General features: G+C 39.9%; 1 protein-coding gene across 1 annotated transcript in view; it reads left to right on the plus strand.

Moving 5' to 3' along the window:
- Window positions 1-14,405, plus strand: part of mapkap1 (MAPK associated protein 1) — a 90,161-nt gene extending 75,756 nt beyond the window's left edge. The window contains exons 10-12 of the mRNA XM_056290772.1: window positions 5,460-5,597; window positions 9,813-9,910; window positions 12,728-14,405. Of these exons, the coding sequence (XP_056146747.1) occupies window positions 5,460-5,597; window positions 9,813-9,910; window positions 12,728-12,850 (359 nt within the window). The 3' untranslated portion in view covers window positions 12,851-14,405. The remainder of the gene's footprint in view (window positions 1-5,459; window positions 5,598-9,812; window positions 9,911-12,727) is intronic.
- Window positions 14,406-14,696: the final 291 nt, after the last annotated feature.

The raw sequence follows: 14,696 nt of genomic DNA on the forward strand, positions 1-14,696 counted from the left end.
TGCGACGTGAAGCCAGAACTGCATCATGGATCAACAAGGTGTCTGCTTCTTCATGATTGTTGCTTCCAAAGTGCAACTGACTGTTGCTCTTGTTGTGTCCTACAGCAGAGGCAATGACAAGAGTTGGGGAGTCTTTGCTGTATTCAACGGTCTTTGATGCCAGATATTCAGATCAGCCTTTGTTTTATCATGAGAAAGTCATATCATTGGAATGTTCTCGATGTCCATGTCATCTCTGATTTGGTATTGGATTTGATCCTTTCCTTGTCTTATTTTCTCCCTTGTGGTGTGCATCAAGGAGTCAGCCTTGTAGGTATCAAACACCAGAATCACCTCATCATAGTCTCTAGTTACAGACATCAGTCTGCTGTAGAACCATTCACTTAAATTTTTGACTGTGACTACTGTTGCTGGCTTCTTTGTCAGCTTTTGGACAACAGCCATGCCATCCACCAGTGCAATTCTGCAACTGGGATGACCATCTTGATTGGAGCCCAGCATTTCAGTGTCCACTGGAACTTCACCTGCAGCACTTGGTTGGTCCTGATCTGCTGTGTCTTCCTTTGCCAGCCTTTCTAGGAGGTGGATGAACTTTGACTTGTCAGTGCATGGCAGTATATCCCCATTAGGGGCAAAGAGTGCTCTTGGTGTCTATGTGAACTCGTAGTTGCCAACAGCCTGTTTCTGGTCAGTGTGTCTGTTAGACCGGGCAAGCATCAGCAGTCTGCCATACAGATCTTTGGTCTCCTTCAGATCTACAGTTTTGTCTCTGATTTTCACAGTGGACCTCTTGTTGCCAGACACGAACATTTTGTTGTTTTCCTTCTTCAGAGGTGCCCAGAGGCTGATTTCTCCATTGATTCTCTCTGATACATAGTCTTCGTACAGTTTCTGCCCAGTGTCATTGATGTTCAAGATCTGTGAGACATACTGCTGTGGGACGTAGGCATGTATGATCGTGTTGTACAACTTGTCACCCTCAGCAGTAACTGGGTTGCCATGACTCAGTATGGCGGCCTTAATTTTGTCAATTGTCTCATGATCTCTTCTGATGTCACTAGGTCCTAGTCCAGGATCTAGTCTTGCATATCATTGTAATCACTTGTAATAACAGAATGTACCATGTCTTGCTTGAATGCATCAGGAGAGTACAAGATTGCTGGCTTTCTTCTGTTCTTCTGCAGGACAGACTTCCCACTGGGCAGTTCAGTGAGGATCTTCTCCTTCAGCCACTTTCTGTTGAATCCAGAGAAATGGTTTGCCATGCCGTCTGCTCCAAGCATACTTGTGTATGCAGTTTCAATGTCATACATTGAGAGGTGCGCTTGGTTTTGAGTCTGCACATCAACAATGTTAATCAGCTCAATCAGATATGCATTTTGTAGCAGACGGACTCTTGATGAACTCTTTGTGTCACCTTGATCTCGTGTGGCATGGACTACATGTTTTCTCCAACAAGATTTGTGATATCTCACATCTACTGCATGGGCATCTGTTGGTGAGATACATGTGTTCAGTCTCGTTTTGAATGCTGGGTTTTGGGACTTATCTACAGCTGATTTGAGAGAGTTTCTCCAGCATTCTCTGTGCAAACTTTGAACAACTGCTCATCAGTCTTCTTGACAGAAGAAACACAGGTCCTTGACCAGCGGCACCGTAGACGATCGTGTGAATGGGGAAGACTGACCAGATGGGCCTGGTTGATCCATCTCACTGCTTCCTATCTTCCGTCCACGTCTTTTGGCATGGTATGACCCAGTGGATGATGCATGTTCATATCGGTCTCTGACTCGCTGAATATGGTCCTTGTTAATCTCCCCAAGGTAACAGCTTCGATGCCAAAATCCATGCTCTTCACATAGTGTTTGTTTTTTGATGTCCTTGAGCTGCCTTTGCATTTCAATATAGTTTACATCATTCAAGCTGGCTCTCTCCGTTACTGTATCTAGTCTAGGATGTAATACCAACTGTCCTTTACTTTGGTCATCAGATTGACAGAGTATGCACAGCCTCCAGTTAATTCTTTCCTGATCCCGTCTCTCTTCTCCAAGCTGACTGAGCTGAGGAATCTTGCTCATGCTGCTGTGCAAAAAGAGAGGGAACGCCATCAATTAACATACAATTGTGACGACTCGGGTCATATTCTGTCATTGTAGTTTTCTTATCTTTACTATACACTAATACTACACATACTATATGATTATTCTGATGTTCTGCTAATACCTACAAATAGTGATGTAATAACTCCAATTACAATCACTACGATAAACCTACAAATAACAGTACTAGCTTATGTACCTGTACACTGACTTGTTGCGCTAATACCTACAAATACTGTATAATTTCACACTTGACATGTGTGTTGCTGGGATTTGAGGAAGGACAGTGTCTGATGTGATGCAATTTGGACACAAGACATGTTCAATGTGGACGGTTGCAACAAGTTGTTGTAACGGTTGCAACCGTCCCCAAGCTATTAGCTGTGAAACATTGTGTGCTAGCTTGACACATGCTAACCACCATGTCACTTAGAATTTAGCTAAACAATGATTTAAACTAAGTGAGATTTGATTAATTCATACAAAAGGCAGGGCTGCCAAGTTTCAACAAAAGTTAAGAGTGAGACTCTGGCGAGGGGACTTTTGCCAGCGGCCGGCAAAAAAAACGTGGCCTCTTTTAAGGTGGATTTAGAGGAATATCTGAACTTAAATGAACATTAGGATTAGGCTGTTGTGATGTTGTAATGTGATGTTGGCCTCCTCATGCTCTCTCTCTTTACTCGGAATAGTGAACACATAAGAAATATTGTCAATTGCTAGAAAAAATAGAATACACAGAGTCCAAGCCTACATTAGAATTAGAGTGTCGGATGTCATTATTCAGTCTTATTCTGTCATTTGTATTCTGGGAGCTCCTCTCAACCCAATTATTTGTGCAACTTAAAACCAGTTTCCTGCTATTTTATATAGTGTTCATAATTGACCAGCACAAGTAGAAATTAAAACAATTGTAACAAGAAGAATTTAGACAAATAAAATACATTTATTTATAAAATGTCAATGAATACAGAACCCGGACAATAATATAAAAAATTAAAATAAAGTGCATTTCTTTGTTTGTTCAGAGCACAAGGCTCAAACTATGAATTCAAGCAGTTCCTTTAACCCTTGGGCACCCCTCCAGAAAATCATGACGTTTTACCCTCGGTGCAAAAAATGACTATAACGCATTTTATTCTATAAAACTAACGTATTTACTATTTCGTATGATCAAAATGAAACGGTTACCTACCGTTTACTTTCTTATTCCTCTTCTTCTTCTTCTTCTTCTTCTTCTTCTTCTTCTTCTTCAGTGGGGTCTTCTTCTTGTGGAGCTCTTTTATTTTATTTCGTGGTGTTGACGCTAGGACCCACCCTACTCTGCCTCTGATTGGTTGATACTCGTTGCGTTTCATTGATTGGGTTGGTTAGATTTAGGCATGAGGACTGATGATTGGTCAAGGTTAGGGTAAGAATATCTGGGTCAGCCAATCAGAGGCAGAATAGGGCGGGCTCATCCCGGAAAGCCAGTGACGGACCCGAACTACGGCAAGCCGCAAGCAGCATAGCAAGTTGTGGAAATATTATATAGAAGTAAAGGGAAAACGTTTATGAGCGTGTGAAATAGCAAGTGTGGCGTGTGAGCGTGTGAAGAGGCATAATTGCGTGACTCTCACTCCCAAAGGGTGAGACTTGGCAGCCCTGCAAAAGGTCAGGACAGTGTGACAAAAATACAGTTCATGAAGATTTATTTTCATAACCTCCAAAACAAGTTTTTCTCCATAAATGCAGCAGCACATGTCAAACGTGTCTTCTGTCTACCGGGGGGGGGGGGGGGGGCTGTCTAACCGAGCATGTGCAGTGTGAGTATCATCATATTTGTGTTTTTCCTCAAATTTTTGGCAATTTGATTCTCTGATTTTTCTGCTTCTATAGGCTATTTAAGTCAACTTGTTTTTAGGGTTTTATTCTCCTGTAGTCAAGAAGCCAGATTTTGGGGTTTTAACCATTATCATAAAATTGAAGATGTGTGGCATACATGGTTATGTGAAGTAATATACCTTACTATTGTAAATATATTCACCTTGAGTTGAGATATCAACTTGGCTCAGGTTCCTATGTCACTTAGATGTCAGGATAAGGAGATAAGCATATAAACTTTAGTTATGCACATTAAAAACCCAAGATGGTGACCTAAACTTGTGCCATTGATCAGCTGTACCGATTTCTAGTTAGCATCATTGGATTTTCTACCCCAAAAATGCAGGTTTAGCCACTGGAATCATGATCCTAGATAATCTAGGAGGCGAGATATTCAGAAACGAGGGTTTGAAAGTCGCCATTTTTGATAATCCAAGATGGCCACCATATTGGCTTCTGTGAAAATGGAATCATGCATTTTCTGATTTGTTTTTCTATGAAGTTTTGAAAAATGTATAGTTTTCCAAATCCCCCCAAAAAATCTAACGAGCTTTTATGTATGGACATAGTGAACCGCACCAAGCATGCAATCATGGTTACTGCTCCTGTTAAGCTATGTGTGGTTGTCATATACCGCCCACCAGGGTGTCAAGTGGGGAACTGGAGTTAACTGCCTAATGTTAAGCAGCTCTTCTCTAGTGAAAGTAATCGGGTTGTAGTAACTGGACACACAGAGAATAAACAAAAACAGAGAAAGTACTAGAGAGCACCGTAGCCAGGCTGCCACCCACAACGCCGAAAACCATGATGTCTATATTGAATTTTTGCTGGTAAAGATCCTTGTGTTCCTTTATGTTTGTGCACTGATCATCTATTTTCCTTACACATCAAAGATGCAAGTACTAGTAACTGGGGTGTGGTAAAGATGGAGCTGACTGAAGTTTGACAGAAAAGAGAAAACATTATACACAGATCTCTCGCTGGGAATAGCTAAGTGTTCTTCCTTTGGCAGTCAATAGTGAGTTTACTCAGGACCCCATTGCGAATAGTAATAATAATAATAATAAATAATGGTAATAATAATGGTAATAATAATAATAAATAATAATAATGATGATAATAAATAATGATAATAATAATAAACAATAATAATAATAATCATCACCATCATCATCATAATAATAATAAGACCCTAATCAAGAAAACAGGTTTTCAGTGCCTTCAAGACTGCACCTGACTTTGAATACTGACTTGGAAGACATACTGTATGTTAATGAAGAAAAGCATGAATGCCTCATATCATGTATTATCTGAGTCTAGAATTTTGAGAAGGCAAAGGTCAAAGGCATTGGCAGCAGTATTACTTTGACCATTGTTTTTCTTGTAACTCTATTTTCATGACAATCTGAACAAAATCTTTTGTTCCTGGATATTTTTTTCAACGTCTACCAGAATCTTACTACCCTCCTTGAATACACACACTTCCTCCCCTCCTCTCAGGTATTTCAGGAGAGAAAGTGGAGATTGATCCAGTCACCAATCAGAAGACCAGTACCAAGTTCTGGATTCGCCAGAAACCTATCTCCATAGATTCTGATCACCTGTGTGCCTGTGACCTTGTAGAGGAGAGGAGCCCAAGTAAGTGGACCATCCAACCTGTTTACCCACTTGTGTTTGCTGGAAATGCAATGCAGCCAGACTGCTGTAATAGGACACATTCAAGCTTTATCCCCTTGCATTAACTAAGGCTCTACTGAGCTCCTCATTTCCACTTCATATATACATGAGTAGCAGACTGGTGCAATGTGAATGAATCAGTGGTGCTGACACCAGAGAGTGGCATGCAAACACCGCAGTAGTGAGGTTTTGAATAAAGCATTAGTTTAGGGTTTCACAGTCTGGTATTAAGTGTTGCACTGAATGGATGAGGTTTGAATTTCTATACACCCCAAACATCAAAAGAACAACAATCTTTACATTGTAAAAAGCAGCATCTTACATGTGGCAATAGATCTACAGAATCAGAATCAGAAACACTTTATTTGTTATGATTCATATTTATATATTTGTTATATGACTTTATTTTGTTTAAATTATAATAATATTTTTGTTATATATATTATATATATATGTTTTGTTATATATATACATACATACATACACACACACACACACACACACACACACACATATATATATATATATATATATATATATAACTTTGTTAAAAGAAACACTCAACGGTAGGGAAAGTGCTCAACAAATAAGGAGCAAAATAATCCAGTGAGTCAAGTAAATTCTGTATGAGACAGTACAAGCCTGTTTCATGCCATAAGCATCATCAGCTGTCAGTAAAGCTACATGGGAAAGAACACACCATCTACTGCTTCGTCATGCACATCACGTACACAACGTCCATTGGGGAAGGGAGAGGTGCGACATTCAAAAATGCAAAAACACGTGATCACTAACAGTCCAGTGGGGGGGGGGAGTAGTCCAGTGGGTGGGGGGGGGGAGTAGGTGCTTATATCTATGTCTTTATGTCTGCAAATGCTGGTTTTGATATCTGCGAGTTCTACCCCTCCATAAGCAAAGAGTTACTATCCAAAGCCATTGGTTTTGCCTCAAACACAGTGATATCCGAGCAAGACAGAGACATTATATACCAGGCGAAGGAATCACTTTTGTACCACAATGGAAACCCATGGCAGAAAAAAGGTAATAGTACATTTGATGTAACCATGGGCAGCTTCGATGGGACAGAAACGTGTGAACTAGTTGTCTCAACTACAAGACCTAGACATCAATGTCGGACTGTATAGGGGTGATGGGCTAGCAATTTGTAGAAAAAAACCGAGAGGTCAAGCAAATTAAGAAAAGAATATGCAAAATCTTCTCAAACAAAAAACAAATTGACTTTCTGGACATCTCAATGGACCTTAGGAACGGTACATACAAGCCAAGCCGTACATGAAGCCCAGCAACACGCTGCAGTATGTCCATAGAGAAAGCAACCACCCACTCTCCATCTTGAAGAACATCCCAGAAAGCATTAACAGAAGACTCTCACATTATCATCTAGGGAGTCCATCTTCAATGAAGCTGCACCCCCATACCAAGATGCATTACAAAAGAGTGGCTACAGTTTTAAGACAACCCACCGTTACACACTGACTGCCAGCAAATCAACAAACGTAGAAGACGAAACATCACCTGGTACAACCCCCCTACAGTGATACCATAAACACAAACATCGGTGAGCAGTTTTTTTTAACTTTTGGATAAGTGCTTTACCCCGGATCCATCAACTGGGGAAGATATTCAGTAGGAACACCATCAACATGAGTTACAGCTGCATGCCTAACATTCAACCAATAATATCGTCCCACAACACAAGAATCATCAACAGATCAATGACACCTTCATCACAGTCGGACTCCCCCAACTGCAACTGCCGTGTGAAGGACTCGTGCCCCCTCGAGGGAAAATGCCAGATGAAGGGAGTTTTCTACCAAGCTACGGTGACGAGAGAGGACAACGGCAAAATAGAGACATACGTGGGTCTAACAGAGAGAACAGTCAAAAAGAGATTTAATGCACATGTGTTGCTTTACAAACAACCGTTTAAAGAATGTCACATCTTTAAATCCTAATATATTTGGTCGTTGGTGGACAGAAACATTAATTATTCAACCACCTGGAAAATCTTCTCAAAGAACAAAACATATTCATCCAGTAGTAAAATGTGCAACCTATGTCTCACTGACACATATTTTATTATCTGCAAACCAGAAATGTCCACTTTGAATAACAGGAATGAACTGGCCAGCAGCTGCACACATAGATGGAAGCACCTATTGTGTAATTATAAATAAATCATGACAAAAGACAAATACCAACTCCCCCCCACATTGGACCATTAGCAATCACGTTTTTGAATTTTTGTATGTTGCCCCTCTCCCTTCCCCATTGGACGTTGTGTACGTGATGTGCATGACGAGGCAGTAGATGGTGTGTCCTTTCCCGAGTAGCTTTATTGACAGCTGATGATGCTTATGGCATGAAACAGGCTTGTACTGTCGCATACAGAATTTACCGGACTCACTGGATTATTTTGCTCCTTATTTGTTGAGCATTTTCCCTACCGTTGAGTGTTTCTTTTAACAAAGTTATATATATATATATATGTGTGTGTTTGTGTGTGTATATATAGGGCAGCACAGTGGCGCAGTGGTTAGTGCTGTATGTGTGTGTGTGTGTGTGTATATATATGTGTGTGTGTGTTTGTGTGTGTGTGTGTGTATATATATATAGGGCAGCACGGTGGCACAGTGGTTAGTGCTGTTGCCTCACAGCAACAAGGCCCTGGGCTCGAACCCTGGGGTTGTCCAATCTTGGGGGTCATCCCAGGTCGTCCTCTGTGTGGAGTTTGCATGTTCTCCCCGTGTCTGTGGTGGTTTTCTCCGGGTGCTCCGGTTTCCCCCACCATCAAAAAGACATGCATGTTAGGGTTAATACGCCTGTCTGTGCCCCTGACGGAGGAGGGTCAAGAAGAACTGGAGTTGGTCCCCGGGTGCTGCACGGCGGCTGCCCACTGCTCCTAGCTAGCTACACAGCTAGGATGGGATAAATGCAGAGAGGAATTAATATAGTAAAGGTTGTGGAGGTATTAATTTAGAATGGAAAGAAATTATTTCCACTCTAAATTAAATCAGTCAGTCGAGACTGAAGATTCTTTAGTCTAAACTGACAGCAGGTCAGGTCACCCCAGGATTAAACAAGTTACCTCTCCTCATCTTGCAGAATTAATCAAGTTACATCTGCTCATCTTGCAGGATTAAACAAGTTATCTCTCCTCATCTTGCAGGATTAAACAAGTTATCTCTCCTCATCTTGCAGGATTAAACAAGTTCTCTCTGCTCATCTTGCAGGATTGAACAAGTTATCTGTCCTCATCTTGCAGGATGAAACAAGTTCTCTCTGCTCATCTTGCAGGATTAAACAAGTTATCTCTCCTCATTTTGCAGGATTAATCAAGTTACATCTGCTCATCTTGCAGGATTAAACAAGTTCTCTCTGCTCATCTTGCAGGATTAAACAAGTTCTCTCTGCTCATCTTGCAGGATTAAACAAGTTATCTCTCCTCATCTTGCAGGATTAATCAAGTTACATCTGCTCATCTTGCAGGATTAAACAAGTTACCTCTCCTCATCTTGCAGGATTAAACAAGTTATCTCTCCTCATCTTGCAGGATTAAACAAGTTATCTCTCCTCATCTGCAGGATTAAACAAGTTATCTCTCCTCATCTTGCAGGATTGAACAAGTTATCTCTGTTCATTTTGCAGGAATAAACAAGTTATCTCTCCTCATTTTGCAGGATTAAACAAATTATCTCTCATCATCTTGCAGGATTAAACAAGTTACATCTGCTCATCTTGCAAGACTAATCAAGTTACATCTGCTCATCTTGCAGGACTAAACAAGTTATCTCTGTTCATCTTGCAGGACTAAACAAGTTATCTGTTCATCTTGCAGGATTAAACAAATTATCTCTCCTTATTTTGCAGGATTAAACAAATTATCTCTCCTCATTTTGTAGGATTAAACAAGTTATCTCTTCCCATCTTGCAGGATTAAACAAGTGATCTCTCCTCATCTTGCAGGATTAAACAAGTTATATCTTCTCATTTTGTAGGATTAAACAAGTTATCTCTGCTCATTTTGCAGGATTAAAAAAGTTGTCTGTCATTTTGCAGGATTAAACAAGTTATCTCCTCTCATCTTGGAGGATTAAAACAGTTTTCTCTGTTCATCTTGCAGGATTAAACAAGTTAACTCTGCTCATCTTGCAGGTCATGCAATATTTAAGGTGACCTACCTAAGCAACCACGACTACAAACCTCTGTACTTTGAATCTGATGCTGCAACTGTTAATGAAATTGTGCTGAAGGTAAGTGATGGGAAGAGGGCTGTGTCCACTTCTTTTACAACAAAGCATGGGGATTTTATTTTATTTTTATCCGTCCATCCGTTATCCAAACTGCTTATTCTTACTCACGGTCGCAGGGATGCTGGAGCCTATCCCAGCAGTCATTGGGTGGCAGGTGGGGAGACACCCTGGACAAGCCGCCAGACCGTCACAGGAAACAAGAAAACTTGTATAAAAATATAATGAAAAATATTTATTTTCATCATTTTAAATAAACACCTCATACTCAATCTGAACAGCCATTGAAGGGTGTTAGCCTGATTCCAGATGCCCGAGTCACACTATTTCCATTTATTTTCACTCATCCCACCTACTTTTCACATTCTGACAGCGATTCAGAGGTCTGCTCATCAACACATGTTTCTCCAACACAAGAACAGCTGTTGGCTCAGATGTTTCTCCAACAGCTGTTCCTCTGTTGGAGAAACATCTGTTGAACAGCAGCTGTGTAGCTGGACTGAAGTTGGAGAGATGATCCATGTTGACCAGATCCAGACACAATCACAAAAACAAAACCTGCAACAGCCATGGATGAAAACATTTAGAGTAGGGCTGAAACTAACCGCTCTTTTGATAATCAATTAATCTGTTGATTATTTCTTCAGTGAATCAGATAAAAACACAAAAACAATTATTTTCCATCTGTTTATTAAAAAAAACCAAAATGTTATTCCAAGCTGACAATATTAACACAACACACCTACATGTATGCTATACAACATGTGCAGATATATAGATATATGCTTGTTTTTTCAATAAAATGTACAAAACAGGTAATTTGTACACTGCTGGAATGGACCTGAGCTGTAAAAGTAGTAATGAATTATTATTATTGTTATTTTTATTATTATTGTTATTATTATTATATTATTAAAGTAGTATTAAGTTATTATTATATTATTAAAGTAGTGCTGAATTATGATATTATTAAAGTAATAAATTATTATTATCATATTATCAAAATAGTAATACATTATTGTTATCATGTTATTAAAGTAGTAATACATTATTATTATTATTATGTTATTAAAGTAATAAATTATTATTATTATTAAAGTAATAAATTATTATTATAGTATTAAAATAGTAATACATTATTGTTATTATATTATTAAAGTAGTAATACATTATTATTATTATATTATTAAAGTAGTAATAAATTATTATTAACATTATTATCATGTTATTAAAGTAATAAATTATTATTATATTATTGACATCGTAATAAATTATTACTAGTAATAAAATATAAATAATACAAAAGAAAAACGGTTTCCTCCCACAGTCCAAAGACACATAGGTCAGGTGAATCGACCATACTAAATTGTCCCTCGGTATGACTGTGTGTGTGTGTGTGGGTGGGTGGGCCCTGTGTGATGGTCTGGCGGCCGGTCCAGGGTGTCTCCCCAACTGTAGCCCAGTGACTGCTGGGATAGGCTCCAGCATCCCCGTGACCCTGACAGCAGGATAAGCGGTTTGGATAATGGATGGATGAATAATGTAATAATACAATATAGTATAATGATAATAATAATACCTAATATACAATAGCCAGAATATTGAACTGAGAAATATGAAAAATATTGCACACAATATTGCAGTGATAATGTCCAAGATTTCATGGTCAGGGGGAGTTTGATATTAAAAAATTCTCAAGGCCTAGGGATGGAAGCTGTCCCTCAACTCATCGCTGATTGTGGATTATATCTTTACACTTTATGTCACGTGAAAACGACGGCTGTGGATGGATACATGTGTCAAAAGTGATTTATTAAGGAAGATCAAACTCCCTCACCTAAAAAAAAAGAAAAAAAGAAACGGCTATTCAGTGTGGATACCAGCCAAGAATGGGACAGGACACACCTGTTTTTTATGAAGTAGTATTCAGCTGTACTAGTATGCACACCTTTATTTTACTGTAAGGCAAGGCAAATTTATTTATATAGTATATTTCAGCATCAAGGCAGTTCAAAGTTCTTTACATAAAACATAAAAGACATCAAGAGAAGAAACATGAGGAATAAAAAGACATAAAAACCAATAAAAAGAGAGTAAAAGTTACAGTACAGTGTAAGATGAAAATCAAAAGCTTCAAGTTTTGTTTAATAAAAGGCAGCGGTAAAGAGGAAAGTCTTCAGCCTAGATGTAAAAGAACTGAGAGCTGCACATGCAGGTTTCAGGGAGGTTGGTCCAGCTGTGTGGTGCATAAAACCTGAAAGCTGCCTCTCCATGTTTAGTTGGACTGTGGGCACAGAAGCAGACCTGTTCCAGACCATCAGAGAGGTCTGGATGGTTCATAGTGGAACAGAAGATCATAGTGCAGCAGTAGATCATAGTGGAACAGAAGATCATAGTGCAGCAGTAGATCATAGTGGAACAGAAGATCATAGTGGAACAGTAGATCATAGTGGAACAGAAGATCATAGTGGAGCAGCAGATCATAGTGGAGCAGAAGATCATAGTGGAACAGAAGATCATAGTGGAACAGAAGATCATAGTGCAGCAGTAGATCATAGTGGAACAGAAGATCATAGTGGAGCAGCAGATCATAGTGGAGCAGAAGATCATAGTGGAACAGAAGATCATAGTGCAGCAGTAGATCATAGTGGAACAGAAGATCATAGTGGAGCAGCAGATCATAGTGGAGCAGAAGATCATAGTGGAACAGAAGATCATAGTGCAGCAGTAGATCATAGTGGAGCAGCAGATGTGCATCAGGATACACATGTCTGAGTGTTGTAATAGTTGACTTCTGACCTGTGCCCTTCGTGTGAACAGGTGAACTACATCCTGGAGTCCCGGGCCAGTACTTCCCGGGCTGATTACTTTGCCCAGAAGCAGAGGAAGTTGAGCCGCCGGACCAGCTTCAGTTTCCAGAAGGAGAAGAAGACTGGGCAGTAGAGAACAGACGCCAGTCATTCTGGATGGAAGTGAAGTGATGGACACGGCCTCACACACAGAGATACTTGTCACGACAGAGAGAAGGTCAAGAAGAAGCAGCAGAGATGAAGACATGAACAGAGTGAAGAATGGGAAGACTGTTTATAAGACAGCTTGAAACATGGTAGAAGAAGATGCTCTGTGATCTGAAATGAGCCTGGAGGACTTTTTTGAACGTGCGGGTGTAGAAAAGTATGGATTTAATATTCCTTTCCTGATCACAGACTGTCAAGACTGATAAGCTCACAGACCTGTTTTATAAACTGCCTTCTCATCTCAGCTTCTTCTTGTCTTGGATGATGTATGTAGAAGTAAAACAGCTGTCTCATGAATGGCAACATGAACATATGGCCTGAATCCCTTGACCTGTCCATAAATATACATCACTGTGTAACTTTATCAAATGGTGTGTAATAACATAGAAAGGGAACGTATGCATTTCCATACAAGTGCTGTGTAGTGCTGAGTGTAAAGATATGGCAGAAGAGGAAAGTACATTGCTTCAATAGTAATGCAGTTCATTTAAAATGACTTCTGCTAGTATGTTGTAGTGAATAAGTGAAGAAGAATCTTTCCTCGACTTCTTAACAACCCACCAGACTATTAACAGCTCTGGCTTAGGTGATGGGGAATAGGATGGACAGGATCTCTACACACTTTGGAAGAGTTTCATGAAGAACAGACTGGCAGATTGTGTCCTGACTCAGCCTGATTGGCTTGGGATGATGGCTTACATGGTGCCTGCATAAGAAGACACCAGAGACATGGAGAGAGCGGGCACTCCAGACACAGCTCTCTCTCATACGTGGACACTCGGTAAGACATCTGGCAGAGGTGTCCGCTGATTCTCCTTCAGCAGATGGAATCATTGAGTAGATGGGATTGATTAGATTGATGAGATGAGGGAGAGCAGCTGTGTGTCCATAGCTCCTGCTCTCTCCCTGCAGTGCCGACATGAGCATGGAGCCTATTTAACATGCTCCAAGCTGAGGGAGCTGACTCAGGACCGCTGATCCTGCAAAAGACTATTTTACTAGGGACAGCCTAATTATAATTAATAAGTTAACAACCTAATCACTTAAGAGATTGTAACTCTTCATTTGAAAGAAAAAACGTCATGTTATTTATATTGGAAAAATTGTGCGTTTGTCTACGTCAGCCTACTCCCAACCCATACAAGAGCTGTTGTTGTCGTCGTGTGCGTGGCATTCATAAGAGTTTAGCCATACCTGTTTAGCCTGAGGAATAAATCTTTTCATTGTCCTTGAATAGGCCCATGAAACATCGAGTTGCATTCATATATTTAATGTATTTGTGGTAACAAAAATTTGGCAGGTTTCAGACGAATCTACACAAAGTAGGAAAACGACGTCTCTTTTTGTCTTGGTCCAAATATCAAGGTGAACATTTGGATCTTAGCTTGTTTTAAATGCTTGGCTTGTTTCCGTCTGATACCTGCTAGTCACTGCAGTTGTTGGTGAATGGTATCGCTTTGTACCAGTTGTGAGGTTCTTTTTGTTGCATTAATCAAATCCAAACTTCTTGACAGAATTGGGATTTTTTTCCCCCACTGGCAAGTAAATGCAGACGTTGGTGTTTTGCTGATCTGTGTTTTGAATTGTTTCGATGGGGGTGAACTAATTAATTACGGTATTCAAGAAGTTTTTTCTAATGTGTGCATCCTTTATCATGTCCATATTACTTTTTTTTTTAATTTCCCCCCTTTTTCTCCCCAGTTATATCCAGCCAATTACCCCACTCTTCAGAGCCGTCCCGGTCGCTGTCCCACCCCCTCTGCTGAACCGGG

Source organism: Lampris incognitus, chromosome 12 (genome assembly GCF_029633865.1).
Source record: "Lampris incognitus isolate fLamInc1 chromosome 12, fLamInc1.hap2, whole genome shotgun sequence".
In the NCBI taxonomy this organism is placed as follows: domain Eukaryota; kingdom Metazoa; phylum Chordata; class Actinopteri; order Lampriformes; family Lampridae; genus Lampris; species Lampris incognitus.